Source organism: Oryza sativa, chromosome 1 (assembly GCF_034140825.1).
Source record: "Oryza sativa Japonica Group chromosome 1, ASM3414082v1".
Taxonomy (NCBI): Eukaryota; Viridiplantae; Streptophyta; class Magnoliopsida; order Poales; family Poaceae; genus Oryza; species Oryza sativa.
In genome coordinates this window covers 11,821,967-11,841,489 of record NC_089035.1, presented here as the reverse complement: position 1 = coordinate 11,841,489, position 19,523 = coordinate 11,821,967, and the positions used below count along the sequence as shown (strand labels likewise).

The window sequence follows — 19,523 nt, the reverse complement described above, 5'->3', positions numbered from 1 at the left end:
GCGGCGGCGGGGTGTGGCGGAGGAGGCAGCGGCAGAGGAGAAGGCGAGCGGCGGCGGGTGCGGCGGAGGAGAGTGGCGACGGAGGTGGAGGCCGACCGGGCGCGCGGGGACGCGCAGCGGGCGGCGGGCTCCTCCTCCGCGTGGTGGGACACCGCCGCCACCGCGGGCTCCTCCTCCTCGTCGTGGGCGCGCGGTGTCCGGCGGCACGCGGGGACTAGGTGGCAGGGCGCAGGGACTAGGAGGCGAGCGCGGCGGCGGAGGAGGCGAGGCGGCGCGGGGTGACGGCGCGCGGACGGGGCTCAAGGCGACGGCGGCGACGGGCGACAGACGACGGCGCGCGGCGCGGGCGGGGCTTGAGGGGAGATGGCGACGGCGCGCGGCGCGAGCGTGACAGGCGACGCAATTGGTCCCATCTCCGCGCTCGCTGCCTCCGCCGCCGCCTCGCCTCGCCGCCGCCGCTGCCTCCTCCGCCGCACCCCGCCGGCGCTCACCTCCTCCTCCACCGCTGCCTCCTCTGCCGCACCCCGCCACCGCTCGCCTCCTCCTCCGCCGCCGCCTCGCCTCGCCTCGAGCAGCGCGTGCTCCCGCCGCCGCTCGCCTCCCCGCGCTCGCTGCCTCCGTCGCCGCCTCGCCTCACCGCCGCCGCTGCCTCCTCCGCCGCACCCCGCCGCCACTCGCCTACTCCGCCGCCGCTCGCCTCCCCGCACTCGCTGCCTCCGCCGCCGACTCGTCTCGCCGCCACCGCTGCCTCCTCCGTCGCCGACCATCCTCGCGTGCGTGCTACGCGAGCGGCGAGAGAGAGAATAGAGAGAGAGAGGGGGGAGAAGAGTATGGCAAGTGGGTCCCATAATTTTTTATTAAAAAAACGCTGACTGGATTGCCACGTGTGCGTCACGTTGGACAAAACCGCTTTAAATTGGTTCGAGGGAAAAAGTACGAATTACTCTCCTGAACTATCGTGGTCGACCGAATTACACCCCTGAACTCTAAAACCAAACATTGCTCACCCCGAACTTTCAATACCGGACGAATTACCCCCCCTCGATCCATTTGAAAGTGGTTTTGTCCTACGTGGCAATCCAGTCAGCATTTTCTATTTTAAAAAAATATGGGACCCACGTGTCATACCTCCCTTTCCTCTCTTCTTCTCTCTCTTCACTCTCTCTCTCTCACACTGACACACATCCGGTGCAGGGGGCAGGAGGTGGGCGCCTGGGCGGCGGCGCGAGCGGCGGCGGCGGCGGACGGGCGGACGGCGGCGCGAGCCGCAGCGGCAGGCGCGGCTGGTGGCGAGAGGCGGTGGACGGGCGGACGGTAGGCGGCGGTGCGCGGCGGCGAATGGGCGGTGCGCGGCGGCGGATGAGCGGTGGGCGGCGGCACGCGGGGGTGGACGGGCGGCGGATGGGCGGGCACGCGCGGGGGCAGTGGCGCGCGCGGACGGGCGTTTGGCGGCGGCGCGCGGTGGCGGATGGGCGGGCGGTGCGCGGGGGGCGCGAGGCGAGGCGGCGGCCCGTGGCTCGCGGTCTGCTCCCCCCTCGCCGGGACTCCCTCTCTCTCGGGCGTGGGCACAGGTCGCTCGGCGGCGAGCGCCGGCGCGGGAAACGGAGGCGGACGGCAACGATGACAAGGTCGTCGGCCATGGCCGCATCAATCCCGACACCCAGGACGACGAGTCAAGCAGCCTTGTGATGCTGGACCGCGTGTGGCGGATGGCGAAGCACGGGGACGTCAACGGCCTCCTCGCCAAATGGCCCTCTTCGTCGCCGCCCACTCCGCCCTCACCGCCGTCCCGAACGCCGGGAGCTGCAGGCGCCCTCTTCACCGCCGCCCACTCCGTCCTCACCGCCGTCCCGAGCGCCGAAGGCTGCCGGAGCCTTCTTCGCCCCCGCCCACTCCGCCCTCACCGCGTCCCGAGCGCCTGTGGCTGCGGGCCCCCTCTTCACCGCCGCCCACTCCGCCCGCCATCGTCCCGAGCTCCTCCCGCCGTCCCCAACTCAGCCGCCCCCTTCGTAGCCCGAGCTCTGCTCGTCGTCGTCCTCAAGGTGACTGCACTCACTGAGAGAGGATTTTGGAGAGAGAGAGAGAGAGAGGGGGGGGGGGTGAGGAGTAAAAGCAGGGTGAGAGACTGACATGTGGGCCCACTGATTTAAAAAAAAAGAATTGCTGACTGGGCTGCCACGTAGACCAAAACCGCTTGCAAAACTGCTGGGGGGGTTTCGTCCGGTATCGATAGTTGAGGGTGAAAAATGATTGGTTTTCAGGTTTAGGGGGTAATTCGTACTCACTCAATACTTTAGGGGGTTAATTCGTACTTTTTCCTTGGTTCGAGGGGGGTAATTTGTCCGGTTTGCATAGTTAGGGTTGAAGAATGTCCGGTTTTATGGTTCAGGGGGGTAATTCGGACGACCACGATAGTTCAGGGGAGTAATTCGTACTTTTTCCTTTTATTTATGTATAAATGTTTACAAACTACTTCCTCCGTTTCATAATGGAAGACTTTCTAGCATTGTCCACATTCATATAGATGTTATCTAGATTCACTAGCATCTATATGAATGTGAGCAATGCTAGAAAGTCTTACGTTATGAAACGGGTGTATGTCTAGATTCATTAATATCTATATGAATGTGGGCAATGTTAGAAAGTCTTACATTATGAAACGGAGGGACTACTACTGAGCTTAGCATTGGTAGATAGATCGTACCGATAGTTGTGCATTATGCATTATTAAAGCCTCTCATGTCTCTCTCGGTTCGTAGAACTGAAGTCTGTTAAGTGTAAGGAGCTATGATTGGTAGTGTTTTGGTAGCGCTGACAGAAAACACTCTGTTTTGGTCTCTAGCTGGTGATCCCAGCATGAAGTCGTGTTACGAAAGTCAATACATGCATAGTTTTATTGTTGGCTTGTTTATTGTCTTTTGGAAAATGCATGTTGCCAAACGAAACCCATAGATACCCATGTGAGATATAATAAAATTCAAAAATTCATATAACAATGATGTTAGATTACAATTTTTCGTGTATTGCTTGGCAAGGGTACTATCTCTGTAGTCATTACCATCTCCGCATTCAGAATGAGGGGATCAGAAGAATTGGTCATGTAATGCAAATCCAGTGTTATAATAGTAGTAATGATTAATGAATGTATCAGGTTTTCTTATGCATCGCAGCATTAGATGGTAGTTGAATCATTGTATTGCTAGTTCCAAATTAGTTGGGATTTAGCAAATTTTTGCCTGATGCTTGGAATACTGGTAACATCCATATGGTCTGCTTACATTAAATTATTATTTGTACTCTGCTATCAATTTCTAAGGGCTTGTTCGGATTATATGATAGGAAAAACATAGGATAGGAAAAGTATAGGAATAGGAAATGAATCTAAGTGTAAAACAGAGAGATGAAAAACAAAGGAATACAAAAGTTGAGAGCATTCGGATCACAGGAAATTGATTGCTTAGGATTTGCATGCAGGAAGAAAAAAAAGAGCTCGAGGTGGATGGATTTGTCCTGTACTTTTTATGTGAAATCAGCATCAAAGGACACTTTCCTTTGAATTTCCTACAACTAATTTTCATGATCCGAATGACAGGAAAGGAAAAAAATTCCTATGCACAGTATTCCTCTAAAAATCATGTGAAGATCCTCTAATCCAAATAAGCCCTAACTTTTCGTGTTGCAGGAAAGGTGGCACATTTTCTGTGTGTTCGACGGTATTTTGTACATACTTATAAAATATAACTACATATATATTGCATGTTTTAATGGCCATTTTCAGGAACCAGTTTAGCTAGCAATGCCAATGTGCTAAGCCAGTTAATTAAACATTGATTCATGCATGAGCCATGCACGTACTGGCATATATATGTCCATCTATATGGCTATACATGTGTGTGTTGAGCCATATATACATGCTTAGCTAATCTATATGTACGCATGCATGCACAAGGAGACTTGAGTGAGCAGCTCATACACGAGCGCTCGTGACTATATGTATGTACATGTATGCATACGTATAGAAATACCGGGTGGTTTCTATGAGTTAAGAAGCAACAGCTAGCTACACGGTTGAAATGTGAAGCTGCACGTGGGACGGCAGCCCATAGACACATTTCGTTCTCATCGTATATATGCGATTGTATCAGAATACACGCGTACGTGGGATTTCTCAACTGCAAGCTACTGATGTGCGCGGCTAGCGCCGGATAAACCCAACCAACAAACTCCGTCTTATCCAGTTGATTCGGATGAGCGTGATCTGCAGCAACGCCGCCCGTAGGTATCGGAACAAACACGCGCGGCCGCGGCGGTGCCTCAGTATGCGCGCTCGCTCGTTAGGTTTCCCTCTGTGCCTATATAAAGCCACCGAGAGCCATCCAGTAAGGGGCATCAACAAGATCGATCTACACAGCCCCATGATCAACTCCCATTCATCCATCGACACACAGCCATTCATCCATCAACACACAGCCATCTCAGGAGGATCAACACACATCCATCCATCCGGCGTCCGCAGCATTCACCCACATCCCATCTAACCAGCCACCTTCAACTCATCCATCGACAGCACACATCTTCCGGCGGCAAAAGCAGCAGCGCGTACGCGGCGGGAGCACATCGGCGGCGGCGAGCGGCGGCGTCCGGCAGGACGGGACGCGGCGCTCTGACTATCGGCGAGCACAAAAAGTAGTCCGACGAGGAGAAAAGAAATTGATGGCTGTCCAAGGTAAGTGTTAATTAGATTGATTCTTTCTTCTTTAGTTGCAGCACATACATGCATGGGAAGGCACCTGCATCTATCGTCATCACCGGAGTATGTAGCTGGGTCAGCCGCAGCCTCTACCCCACGTCGTCGTCTCTACCCGATGATGAGATCTCGCTGAAACGCCGGGTGCTGCCACCTTGCCGGTCGTAGCCTGCACTTTGCGGCACCGTCGACGCCTGTTCACCCTCGACGGAGCGGCTACTATTCTCACGACGGCGATACTACCTTCCCCACGATGGCGGCGGCGCTGCGTGCAGACGACGGTGGCTATCGATCTACATCAACAAATATCGTCGGGCTATAGATCAGATCGGCGACCGGCGACCCATCCATCAGCAACATTGATTGGCGACGGGTATCAGAGGCGATCTCGGCGTGCGGCCACCTCGTCCACAGCACCCGAGTCCGGCGAGAGGACGAACGAGAAGAGACAATGGCTCTCCAATCTTCCATGGATTTGCTCGGAGCTGCGTGGATTTGAAGCATCGTCAACCAAGGCCTACGTCGGGCTTTCATGGCGGCGGAGCCATCCTTGGCGCCAGTACGGCGTACATCATCAACCCAACCTCAAACGCCGGTCGCCGATGATGCATCTGCCAGGAACCGTAACGTTGCTGGAGTGCTGGGCGTTCTCATCTGGCCGGGCGCGGCTTCCGCCTCACGACGCCGTCAATATCAACTCACTCTCGCTACGCTATCGACCACCTCGTCGGGCATCCTAATTAGGAGGAGGCCGTCATCATGCCGCCCTGCCGGAGCGCGCCGAGGATCGCCGGAGCTACCGCCAACTGCTATGACTTCCATCTGTTCCCATGCCGGAGGTCAAGCATCACGCATAGTGTCGAAACCAGCAGATGACGATGGAGGCAAGTATAGCTGCAGCACAGGAGGAAGGACGACGGGAGGACGACGAGCTAGGACTGTTGAACACCACGGCAACAAGCTAGCAGATGCATGCTAATTAAGCTAATTATTGCGGCAACGTGGCCGACCAACCGGAGGGTGACACATCATCACCATGCTACAGTGCTATGCACAAGAAGTTGTCCCTGCGATGGCTAAACAAATCCTGTTATTTCAAGTTTTTTTAATTAGATGCAGAGCTGTGATTAAATGGCCGGCTGCCATCTACATCAACCACTAGTGCTGTCAAAAAAAAAAGCTCGAGGCTCGCGAGCTAGGCTCGATTCGAGCTCGGCTCGAGCTCCAGACGAGCCGAGCCTTAGCCTCTCCCTAAGCTCGCGAGCTTTGTCGAGCCGAGCTCGAGCTTCTAACGAGCCTAGTAATATATCATTTTTATTGTTATTTAATAAATTAGGAGATCAAATATGTTATTTGTATGTCTTATATTGACATAATATATTTATTTTATTCTTTTTTCCTCTTTTATTATTATGATAAACTAGAAATTAATTTTTTTTAAAGGTTATCTTTGAAATATATATATTTTTTACAAGCTCGGTAGTCGAGCTCGAGCTTGATCGAGCTCGAGCCGAGCCTGTCGGAAAGCTCGAACATTTTGTAGGCTCGGCTCGAGCTTGTATCGAGCTCGAGCCTAGGCTGACGAGCTCGCTCGAGCTCGGCTCGTTGACAGCCCTATCAACCACCTCGTCGGGCATGCTAATTTGAAGGAGGTCGACATCATGCCGCCCCGCCGGAGCGCGCAGAATGTCATCGGAGCAAGCATGGTTACTACTGAGCCGTGCCTGATAGAAGTCTCATTCGAACTGCCGGAATGTCGCCGAGCTACCCGCATCCGTGGACGTCGTCAAGTCATTGAGCCGCCCATGCCATCCTGATGGATCAGAGCCATCGTCAACCAGGAGGCCATCTCGTCCACCGTATCGGCGACGCCCAGACGCTCGCTGTTCCCATCAAGCCGCCGGTAGCACTGTCCACCGAGTGCCACCCCGTCAAAGCCTGCCATTGTGCCGGCATCATCGCACCGACGCCGAGCCCTAAAGATGCCGCAGTTGTGATCGCTATTGTGTGAGGACGTCTCACAGAGACTCCACCGGCCGGCGACGCCTTCACACTCGTCGCGGTCTCTTCGGTCACCGTCGACGTCTTCTCAATCATCTTCGATGGTCCTGCCACTTTCCTCACACTCATCACCAAGCTGTTTGAGGAGAACGCCGGAGCGCCATTGCTTGGTGCCCGCACACCATCATCAAGTCCGTTCGGGAAGACTTCACCTCGTCTAGGCGGAATCGTCATCAAGTTCTTCCATGATGCCTGCACTTCGCCAAGCTGGAGTTGTCTCCATGACATCTCTTTCTCTCTACACCACATGATGAGATGCTATATGTCTACAATGCTTTCACTTCATCACACTAAGATGAGATGCCATCCGTCTGTGGTGCTCTCCTCTCTTAATCAAGATCGATGTTGTCCATCCGTGATTCTCTCCCTCTTCGTTGGGATCGAGATGTAGCCGCTGGTCCGTGTATTGCAGCGTCGCTCATCTACATCAATATAAAGCAAGAATGGTGCCGTCTGTGATGCAGGGGAACCGTTCGTGCTGAATCTACACCAACAAATGCCCTCGGCCGTTCTGCCTACGAGGCATTTACTTTTTCCAAGGTCGCCGTTGCTACCGGCGCCCTCATAGAGCCCCCTTATGGGCTCGTCGTCATATCAACTAGATCAGTAGTAGATCCATCATCTGAAGGAGGTGCTAAGCCATGTTCATCCAACTGCTGTATGCACCGACTTCTTCATCAACATCTCCGTTACAAGTCCCTGTTGTATAAGGGACATGACGGGTCAAGAGTTGCCCAACCATGTTTAATCCGGCTGTCGTCTACACCAACTGTCTACTATGATCTCATCTATCTAGGAGGTGCCCAGCCACGTATATTCAGCTGTTGTGTACACCAACTGACTTCACCAACTCCTCTTCCGTTTAACACCATCCCGACGCTGCTGCTGTGACATCTCTACCGTCCAAGCTACGCGAGATCCATGCATGTTGAAGATCAATCTATCTACACCACCACGTCGCTCAAGACTGATGAGGTGGAGCGACGAGGGCGGACCAAGCCTATATGAAGGCTACGTCACCAACACTGGCGCATGGACCGACGAGGCCGTGGACTGCTGCCGGTACCCACACATATATATCCACCATCTTCACCAACACTCATCATGCATGGAGAACGTGAAGCGAAGACGACGAGATGACCACAAGTAGTTTAATCGGAGGTGCTTTGTAGGATTAGATCTGTGGAGGTAATTAACTGGGAGTCTTTCGAGGCCCTAGGAACCAAAAGACCATATCGCTGATGTCCAACGACAGGCAATGGCGCGCGTATTTTATATTATACATAGAAACTGTATCTTGTTAATTCAATTAATAAAGATCATGTGTTTCTGTGTCTCTTTTGTGTTTGTTTTACATTGTGTATTTAGGTACACTGGCACACCCGCACTTATTTTCTCTCTAAACATAGAGGGACATATTCGTATTTTTCTACCCTAAACACTGTGGACTGACTAAGTTGTTGTATCTGTATGATTATTGATTAAGTTTTTGTTTCGGAAGGTCGGTGAGTGGGTCTATGACTGGCAATGTGGTTTGTGAATTGCATTCTGATTGATAAGTAGAGTACATGCATTCTGAGAGCATGGTACATTTGTCTGGCACTCTGAGATGGAGTAGTATATGCATGAACCAGCATTTGTATCTGTGTGATTAAAGTTTGTGCTTTGAAATGTGCCTTAATTTGTGACTGGCAATGTGGTTAGTGAATTGTATTTTGATTGATAAGTAGAGTACATGCGTGCTGGGAATACGGCACATTGGCATTCTGAGATGGAGCAGGACATGCATGCGCCAGCATTCATTAGGCATCGTGGATCATCACAAGAAAAGGTTCAGCAAGTAAATATATATCTAAGTGGCAAGATATCCCATGTCATGCCAAACCCTGTAAAGATCATGTATTACAGTAATTTGCATCCATCAGAACACACATCCTTGTAGTGTTAAGCTGAACTGGGGAGTTCCACTACACAAACAGAAACTGAAACCAGACATTGACATATACAGTCACAGATGCACATTTCAACAGAAATGGACATATAATTGATCACATATCCAGATTCAATATTTGTGGTAAGTAGCATAACAGCTAACAACTACATACATCTAGTATATAACATGACCAGCAATCAGGTAATAAATTCACTGCATATCATGACGGTAAGTGACATGATTCCAGAGGTGAAGTGGAAGACAAATGCGTCACATTCCACGAAGGCATGAAGGCGTTCCATGGTTTCCATCCCAAGGTAATTGTTGCCCTTTGATCTGCTGGCACCATAATCCTCATGGGAACCCATTCTTCTGTTCCACCCAGCTTCACATTCAGTTGGTCAAGTGGAGCAGCCAGCCAAGTACTGGTTAGGGTTGTGCTTCCTAAATGTCGCTGAGAATGCTTGTCATGAAAATGTCTATAGCTAGAATAGTTTGCGAAACTATGGCAAAATATTCAGGTTAGATCGGCTACCATCTTTGAAATATTTTCTGAAAGAGTTCAAGTATCAAGCAGGAGATCAAAAATCAAAGATCTGTTATTGAAGGACCAGATAACCATCAAATGCATTCTTGAGTGACCCTGAAACAAAATCGCAATTCGTTCCCCGACATACTGCAAGGACCTCCTCGCCATTCAGTAAGTGGCGTAACCTTTCGGCCTCAGATGTCCGGCGGTTTCACGGGAGCCTGAGGGCGCCGACCTCTCCTGCGTGGGTACGCGGACTCCGTGTGGTAGAGCTAACGGCCGAGGCGTCGATTCACTCAGGTGTGCCTGTGATGTCACGGGACGCACCGCTGATATGAAAGGATGGATTATAGATGGCCATATGGCCCGAGGCCCATGGCCCGGCCCAAAGCACACCATTTTGGCCTGGCCCAAACATAGCACGGCCCGACTAGGGGTCGTGCCCGTGCCGGCCCGGCCCAACAACCGGGTCGTGCCTGGGATGCACCCTTGGCATGGTAGGCCAGCCCGACACGACCCAATCAAATAAAAAAAATATAGGGATGCAAAATAGACTTAAGTAAAGGCAAGGCCCAAAGAGAAGAGGAATACAAAATAGACTTATTTTCCAAGCCATTTGAACACAGCCCACAGAGTTGAGGGATGAAAAATAAACTTTTTTTTGGAGAAGCACGATGGGCCATCATGCCTTCAGGCCGGCCCGGCACGACCCGAGTAGTATTGGGCCGTGTATGACGCCCGTGGACTGGGACGGCACGGCCCAGCGCGTCGGTTGGGCCGTGTCGGCCCGACTAGCCTCGGCCCAGGCACGACCGAGCTTGGGCCGTGCTGTGCCGGGCAGCTTAGTTGGCCATCTATAGGATGGATGTAGAGGATGTGCCCCCATAGTGCACCATCGACCCCGGAGAGAAAATTGACATTCTACTATCAACAAAATAAAGTTTCGCTAAAATACCACTTCATAGTTGGGATTCACCAAAATGCCACTCTCAACTGGGGGCTTTGCTAAATGTCCTTTTTTTTTCCAATTTTCCTTTTTCTCCCATTTTTGCTAACCAAAACACCCCGGTTAAATCAAAGAAAATCAAAACCATCGAAATTTCCCCAACTTCTTACTCGAGCAGGGCAGCAGCGCTATGGTCCTAGTCGCCTCCGTCCCTTCACACTACCTCTCACGCTGCCATGTCATCACCACGCCCCATCCCTTCGCGTTGTCTCCACGCGCCGCCCCACCGCACCGCCTCTTCTCGTGTCGCCCTCATCGTCGCGTACTGCCCTGCCGCCGCCTATCCCCTCATGCGGCCTTGTCGCTTCTCCCCATGCTCCATCCAGCAGCCACCCCTCACTTACGCTGCCCTGTTGCTGACCCTCCCCTCGTCCTGCCGCCGCTACTTGTTTGGTCAACAAACTTAAATATATTCACTCGGGGGCATTTTGTCAGCAAAGATGGGAGGAAAGGGAGAATTGGAAGAAAATGCCATTTGGGCGAAGCCCCCTAGTTGATACTAGGGGTGAAAACGATCGGAAACGGTCGGAATCGGTAGCATCTTTTCGGAAACGATGCTCGATCGGCCGGTAATTGCCCATATTTATCATCTAAACTACTCAATATCGACATTAATACAATGCAGAAAGAAATTAGAAAAAAATAAAAATAGCCAAAAACGGTACGGTCGGAAACGGTACCCCTTATACTGAAACAGCGCCTGGTCGATCAGGAATTTCCGTGACCATTTTCACCCCTAGTTGAGAGTGATATTCTGGCAAATCTCAACTGCATAGTGCTATTTTGGCGAAGCCCCGATTTGATGATGATAGAATGCCAATTCTCTTGCCGTGTTTTGAGGTCGTCTTCGGTGTCCACTAGCCCATCTTATCCACCTCAACCCACCTCCCCCTTCATCCTTCGTCTACATCACCAAATACCAAGTGTATAAGTATACATAGATCCATATTGATGAAATCATATAAAACTATATGTTGCATACTCTTCATCAAGATAGATTGAAGTAGACTTACTTTGTTTTCAACAGAAAGCCAGAAGACATGTTCTGATGTTCATGATCGATTGTGTTGCGTGGATTGAGCTACTTTCACTTTGAAATGTTCTGATGATTCACAATATAAATTTACATGTGCTATGAATTACTATTCACATTATCATTAGCTTCGTTCACAAGGTAAATTATCAGTCAAATGAATGAAATATATGATTTCTTTAATATGTCCCTCTCTTATGTTTGTTTATTTTCTAATGCTAAATGGATTGTGATCTATGTGATATTCTCTAAAGGAAATTGTCGATTATTGAATTATCTAATGTTTTGACCACTAGAGACAGCTAAATGTGTCTCTACTGACCAGAAATTGGATTATTGGATTATTTTTCTATTGTCTACAAAATATGAAAAATAGATATAAGGACGGTTTTAGCCATGTCTATCAACCATCCTACCTTACAGAAACGGTTAGCAAAACCACATCTTACGAAACAAGGGCAACAGCAATGCCTTCTTGAACCATCTCTAGGAGGCATAGAGACGGTTATAACTGTACCTACAAGCTAAAAAGCTTGTTTCTATAAACTGTTTCAGCTGTAGTGCTTTATTTCTCTAGCAACTTCTATGTGTCTCTTAGAACAACGAAGTAAGGGGAAAAAAAGCTAGAAAATTAAACAAAGTAACTGAGGGTGTGTTCACTTTGTTGCCATTTGGCAAGGTAACAAATCAAACACTATCCCAAAGCTTTACCAAAATTTGGTGAGCCTCAAAACAAACACTAACTAATCTTACTTTACCAACGAAAATTTAATTTAATAATGCTAATATTTGGTACTAACAAGCTAGCTTGGTAATGTATTTTTCAACAAAATAAAAAAAGCCCAAAATTGAAAAGGAATGGCAAAGAAGAAAATCATTTTTTTATATAAATAAGTAAAACAAATAGTTTGTATGGCAAATAAGGTGTTTCATATATCTGATTTTTTTTCTCTAGAACTCTTTCGTAAAAGAAATCTACTAGGCGCTTCTTTCAAGTACTAGATCAACCTTTCTAAAAAAACTAAATGATCAACCTTAAATATTCACATAGTTTTAAGGTGAAACAAAGAAATTTCAAGATTAAAATTTAAAATTTATGTTATGCTGTAGAACTTTGCCAATACTAAAAGAAGAAAAAAATACATGAGCACTTCTTCCATTTTCCAATAACTGATAATATTGCCTATCATTGTTTCACTTTTGTTCACCAATTACTCTTAACATAGTTAAAATATAATTAATGAAAGTTCCATGCTTATATTTATGACGTTTTACACTTTAACAAATATGGTTTTTTTAGTATGTGCAAATATTTTATAGAAAAGACGAGAAGTCCAAAGTGTAAAAATGAATTGTCTTGTGTCAGTTATTTAGAAAAGGTTACATATAAAAGCACATCTGCCAGGGATTAAAAAACCTTATACATTGTAAATTGGCAGTTGTTTTCAAGTTGTGTTCACTCACCATTAAAAGAGAATCACACAACGGACGAATTGTTTGAATTACAGCTTATTGGCTACAACTGACTTTGAATTTTGTATGTGTGTTTTAGAATTGATTTGGAGCCTTTCAACGTCGTCACTCGTCCTTTTGATCGATGAAAGTGTGTGTATCCATATTATACTAGTCAAAGTACTCCCTCTGTAAATATATAAGAGATTTTGGTTGGATGTGACCTCTGTCTCTCTCTAAATATAAGAGGTTTTGGTTGGATGTAACGTATATTAGTACTACAAATCTAAATAGATCATATACAGATTTATAATATAGGATACGTCTCCATCTATCCAAAATCCCTTATATTCGAAGTGAGTATCTTCTTAATTATAAACACCACCAAAAAATATACTCCATCCGTCCTTAAATATAAGGGATTTTCGTGGAATGTGACACATCCTAGTATAATGAATATGGGCATAAGCATATTTAGATTCGTTGTATTAGGATGTGTCATATCCCACCAAAATTCCTTATATTTAGGGACGGAGGGAGTACCTTCCAAGCAAACCATTAATGAAAACATAATAAAAAATGGTAGAACTGCAAAGCAGTAATTTTACAGAATTAGACTGTGTTTTTAAAATTTAACCAAAGGATACCAAATTACCATCATCTGGAATCAGAAAGACAGCCAAAGCTGATACGTACACAAGATTCCAGAGAATAGTCGTAGTACTACTACAAGTAGTACTGTACGACTTTTGTCCTGTAGGTATCTTGGGAAACAAGGCGATTAACGATAAGCCTCGTCCCTTCAGTTTAGTCTCTAACCTTTTAAATGGTCTAAAGAAATCCTTAAACTTTGTCATAAGGTCTAGAATAGTCCTTGGGTCCACCAAAATCATTATATAGATATGTTATGTCATCATTCATGCAAAATCTATGATGAATTGTCCAATTTACCCTTAAGTATATTATAGAAAAATAAATATAAGGGTGAATTAGACATAACTATAGGAAAAAATACTTATCCTTTTTTCATCCTTTTGATGTATATTTTTGCTCTTACATTTTACCTTTTGTTTTTTATTTTCCTATGATATATATAAGGGTAAATTGGACAAATCATATAGATTTTGCATAGGAATGTGACATGGCATGTCCATGTGACGATTTTGGTGAGACTAAGGACTATATTAACCCACGTGATAAAATTAAAGGACTTGTTTGGACAATATAAAAGATTAAGGACTAAAATGATCCAGGAGCGAAACTTTAGGGACCATATCAGCTATTCTCCCAGACTAAAATATCTACGGAAAAGATGCCAACTCGGCCTCGCTTTCTTCTCCCCGGACCGTGCGGTGCGTGTTGGTGCAGGTAGGTGCAGGCCCCCAATTACTCCCCTTCCGGTGTGCGCCGCCGGCCCAGAAACAGGCGGCTGCCCCCCGGAAAATCCCCCAACCCCAGCCCACGGTAACCGCGGCGCTCTCTGCTGCAAGCAACGTACGTACATCCACGGGTCAAACGTGCCGAACAGTGCTCCTACTACTACTAACCGTGTGCCGCCGCTGTAATGCACACACGGTTAGTACGTACGGCTCCTCTCCTCGGGGCTCGGGGACGGAAGCCGCCGCCGCCGCCGAGAAATCGGCACGGTCCGTTTGCTGTTACTAGTATCTTCCGTCCCTCTCCGGCGGGGCCTGAGGATCGTAACAGATCGTGCTTGTACTTGCCATGTTGGAGGATGTTACTGTTGCTGATTCTGTTCGTTTTTTCCCCCTTAAGATAGGGGTGCATTTTCTGGTTACCCAAGAACAGTGGCCGTGATCGCATTGGTTAGTTCTAAATTCTAATGGTTAGTTTCTCATCACCGAAACAGGGTTCCCTAACCAGATGTTACCGTCGAAACCGATAATCTCGGATGCGTGATGCATGAATTCGATCAAGAATCATCCATAGTAATTGGGCTGCTAGCCAGGTAGCTGCTGGGAGCATTTGCAGGGCGATAGAAACAGTGGTAAGAATTGCAAGCTGAGTTAACTGGAAATTTCATATTTACATTAGAGAAAAACTTGGATTCAGCAAAAGCTTCACTGAGACTGGCGCCGACCATGCACAGTTACAACTTCAACAATGGATTAATTTCAACAAAAATAACGCATAGAGTACGGTAAAAAAAGACACTGGTTACTTACTACGGGTAGGGAAAAATTTTTTCACATACATGTCATTTTTATTGTGACATTTTTACTAGAGCGCTAGCGACGGCAGCTCGTAGTCTTCGAAGGTCCAGAGCCCGGCGGGCGCCGCGGCTTCCTCGGCGCCGGCGGCGGAGGCGGCGCCGCCCTCCATGTAGGGGATGCCGAGGAAGCTCATGTAGTTCTCGTACGCGAGCAGCTCCTCGGACAGCTCCTTGACCTCGTCGGAGGAGCAGGCGCCGGCGCCCTCGGACACCGCCTCCATCTTGGGCGGCGGGAGCACGGCCGGCGTGGGCGCGACGCGAGGGACGGCCTTCGCCGCCGCCGCGGCCGGCGCGGGGGCGGCGCCGAAGTCGTTGGGGAAGTTGACCTTCGCCTTGGCGCCCCTGATGCGGCGCGCGGCGCGGTCGTAGGCCCGCGCGGCGGCCTCGGCGGTCGGGTAGGTGCCGAGCCAGACGCGCACCCCCTTCACCGGGTCGCGGATCTCCGCCGCCCACTTCCCCCACGGCCGCTGCCTGATCCCGCGGTACTGGTTCTTCCGCTCCCTCTTCGCGCGCGGCGCTGCACGATTCAACCAGAGACATCAGCCAAGAAAGAAAAAAAAAACAGAGCAAGAAGCAGAGGCCATGAGAGGAGAAGTTACGTTTCTCGGGAGCGGGGGTGTGGGGGTCGGAGTCGTCGGCGTCGGGCCAGAAGTCGGAGGCGCACAACCGGCGGCGCGCCGGGATGTAGTCGTAGATGATTGCACCGCCGCACATCGGATCGGTCGGTCCTAGCTAAGCTGAAGCCTCGGTTTTCTTGCTTGGAAGGGAAGTGGAGCGGAAACAAGGGGAGGGAAGCAGAAGAAGTGTGTGCGTGTTTTTCTTTAGGCGGACGTTGGATTTGGATGGGCGGTATGAGGCGGACCTGGGGGTGTGTATATATACCGTGCGTGTTGTGGGCGCGGTGGGTGGCGTGGGGGCCAGCCGCCAGCGACCGGGGGAGGGAGTGGAACGCAGGCGCGTCCCAGCTGGAGGAGCTGGACCGCGTCCGTCGGTCGGGCCCTCGCCTCGAATCGTGTTGGGTTTGTGCGGCCGCAATATGCATCATCCGCATCTGCATCGGCACGGACTGGTGACTGTGAGTAAATTACGCGCGTCAAGGTCCAGGGCGGGGCGGGCACTGAGCTGTTCGGTGCGGCGCGGAGATATTTTAAACAACTGGAGCCATCAATGATCGTCGTGCCGAAAAGGCACGGGGGCAATTTTGCAAGTGTTTTAGAGCTAGCTCACCGTTTTTTCGTAGCCGCTGTTTTCGTGCAGGCGGCAGAGCGAAGCCTCACGGAACTCGCCATCTCTTTTGGTTTTTACTCCGTATGTTCTAGTACTACTAATAACGTGCATGCATGCATGCACGCACGCTGGCACGCACGGCACGAGTCGATCGAGCGGAGACCGAACACCAACCGTGACGATGAATATTCGTCCCGCGAAGTCGTCGTGAGCCAGCGCGCGGCGTAGTACGTGCTGTACGAACGAACGACCCGGCGCGCCGCGGCGCTCGGTCGATCGGTCGCACGCGCCCGGCGCCACGGCGTACTCGTCAGCAAGCCTTCCTCGACGTCACGAAATTGAAAAGGAAAAAATGTTTTGCAGCTTCTGGCACTCAAGAGATCGTCTCCCTCGAAGCAAAGCATTTTAATTTGTCCTGGTAGTAGACGTACACACGTTAGTTTCAAACTTCAAACGTGAAAAGTCCATTGCACAAACGAAGAAATTAAACGCCAAATATACTCCCAATCGGTTACGGAGCACTTTAGGCAGGTTTAGAGTGGAGCACTTAGCTTCAATTCAAAGACAGGCTGACCGGGGACAAAGGGCACCTACTACAAGGCTACAAACAAGAATACATACGAACCACGATCGATTGTTTCTCACGTTCTCATTATTACTTTTTGCAAACCAGTTTGACCTATTTTAATTTTCAAAAATAAGTTTGACCTGTTTTGTTTTTGTTGGAAGAAAACGCCGTCTGACCTTTTGGACGGCTGGATGCCACCGTTTTCCAGTCCTCTTTCAGAGATTCAACTTCAACTGTCCTTTTTTCTTCTGCATAGTTTCAACTTCCTACAATATTAGTTTTAGTCGAATTGGCTTGAAAACAAACTAAAGAACATGACATCTATATAATCATTTTTTATGGGATTTGTAGTTAACAGCACCGATCGAATTCGTCACTTTAGTAGAGTCACATCACTGGAGAGGTAATTTATTAATTTAATTTAACACATTCAAACCACCTTTTTTTTATGTAGCAGCAACCATGCATATCATAACATGGGAGTACATCACACTCCTTGGCTCAATGATATTCATTTTACGGAACATAATCATCAGCCATTGCGTCAACAAAAAATTCTTTGATGGCTACTTGCAAACCTCAAAACCAATTCAGCTCAAGAGTGGAGACAAAACCACCGTGATGTGAGCACAACCACACCTGGTCGCCGTCACGTCATTTTTGTTGGATGACTCCTGTGTCCGAGTCGCCGAGTTGCGTACGTTACCGAGTGTAATAGCACGAGCAATTCTCAATGAAATGGATAGATAGGAAATTTGAGTAGAAGTAGTTGGGGGACCTACAAAATCCAGTGAGCCGCCAACAGGTTCGAGCATGGGGAACATGCCAGTTGTTGTAGGACCCAACGATGGAAAGATCAAGGGATCAAAAGGAAGATATTTGTTGGGAGTGCTTTTGACATAAATGATTTGGAAAGTTTCAAAAAGGTAAATATGATCAACTGATGAAGAAATTTTGGCGCCTCAAGGGATGGTTTCGAAGATCATGGAGGGAACGTTCCATGTGAGAAGAAAAAAAAGAGAGACGCAAAGAGGTTTCTCTGCTAAATTGTCACGCAAAGTCACTGCGCCAGATCTTTTCATCTGTGACGGGGTAGAGTGTCTCGTCACGGATGGCCTTACATGTGACGGCTTTAACTGGAGGCCGTAATAGATGAGGCCATGGGCCGAGACCCATCACAGGTAAGTTGTCACTTGTGCCAGACCACCATTTGCACCTGATAGAGGCGACCTCTATCGGGAGCAAATGGTCACCTCTATCAGGTGCAAATGGTGGCCCATCACAGGTGATAACTTACCATTAACGGGTGCAAAAATATAGACCATCACTGGTAAGTGAAAATCATCTTATACGTTTTTTTTTACCCCGTTAGAGGAGTAGAGGACACCAGCCAGATTTTTTTTTGCCCCCATCTCTCTCAATCTCTCTCTCTCCCACTCTCGAACCCTCCCCTCTTGAACTCCCCTCTCTCAGCCACTCTCATTCTCCTCTCACCGGTGGGTGTGCGCAGGTGGAGGACGAGGCGGCGCCGGCGGGTGAGCGGGAGTTGGGGCGGAGATGGCGGCGCTAGGGAGGCGAAGGGGAAGGTGAAGGCTATGGAGTTGGGGTGGAGGCAGCGGCTCGGCTCGGGGCGAAGGGGGTTGGAGATGGGGACGAGAGTAATTTTGATGAGTTCTATTTGTGACTGCCAGATGTGATATATGATTGTCCAAATGAATGTGATTGTAACCTATGATGACAGTGTTTTTGTTTTTTTTCCCTCGTTTTTACACCAGTGGCGGGTCGCAATTATGATTAGTGACATGTTAAAATATATACCCATCAGATATGACTCTCACCTGTGATGGGTTTTGGTTGGGACCGGTCAGAGGTGACCCTCATCTATGACGGGTTTTAGTTGGAGGCCGTTAGAGAGGTGACTCTTACCTCTAATGGGCCTTCACCTATCACAGGTGACTCAAAGTCATCGGTGACCAATCTCTGACTAAGGCTGAACCCGTCAGATGTGAAGATTTGGACCTGTCAGAGATGACATGATCCGGCGTAGTGAATCATTGTTTTGTGTATCCCATTGAGCCTGTACTTACTACTTTTTCATTTCAGTATGTAAACTATTCCACTTTATTTTTTTTTTGATCTTTTGCATGGTTGCCTTCGACGCTAGAAATGCTTACATCTAGACCATCGGATCGATTTTCTCTCCTACTATATATACCCCATCAAATTCTTCCACCATTACGCCCTTGCGACGAGAGGTGTGATGCATTGGTGTTTTGGCAATGGAAGTCGTAATCACTGTATATTTATTCCTCTTATGTATTTTGCTCATAGAGGTTGGTATACAGAATAAAGTCCATCACCGGTTTCTAAACTTGTACCGCTGTGTCATTCCGGTCCCTAAACTCGCAAATCGACCGTTCAGGTCCTTAAACTTGTTCGACTGTATCATCCAGGTCCCTAAACATGCAGATCACTCGTTTAGGTCCTCCAACTTGTTCAGTTGTGTCACCCCGGTCCATAAACAGGACGGTCTAAAAATTTTATATCAAAAAATAATTCATAACTTTTTCATGTTAACTTTAATGAAGACAAACTTTATATCAAAATTGTAGCCCTCGATGTGACCTACAACTTTGTAGTTGAAAAGTTTTTGAATTAAAACTGTTTAGGGTCCCAAAATATTGTTGCATGTTTATAGATTTTGTAATTTTAATTTTAAAATTACATTTTGGGA

At 48.6% G+C, this 19,523-nt stretch overlaps 1 protein-coding gene and 1 long non-coding RNA gene across 2 annotated transcripts; one reads left to right on the top strand and one right to left on the bottom strand.

The window, feature by feature from the left end:
• Window positions 1-14,788: 14,788 nt before the first annotated feature.
• On the bottom strand, window positions 14,789-15,842 carry LOC4327287 (ethylene-responsive transcription factor ERF071). Its single transcript, XM_015775299.3, has 2 exons — window positions 15,594-15,842; window positions 14,789-15,511 (listed from the first exon to the last, which is right to left on the bottom strand). Exons 1-2 carry the CDS (start codon window positions 15,706-15,708, stop codon window positions 15,003-15,005), a joined length of 624 nt encoding a protein of 207 aa, XP_015630785.1. The 5' UTR covers window positions 15,709-15,842; the 3' UTR covers window positions 14,789-15,002.
• A 2,113-nt stretch (window positions 15,843-17,955) lies between these two features.
• Window positions 17,956-18,913, top strand: LOC136354997 (uncharacterized). The gene is made up of 2 exons (XR_010738973.1): window positions 17,956-18,119; window positions 18,300-18,913. It is a non-coding gene; the product is annotated as an uncharacterized lncRNA (long non-coding RNA).
• The last annotated feature ends 610 nt before the right edge of the window (window positions 18,914-19,523 follow it).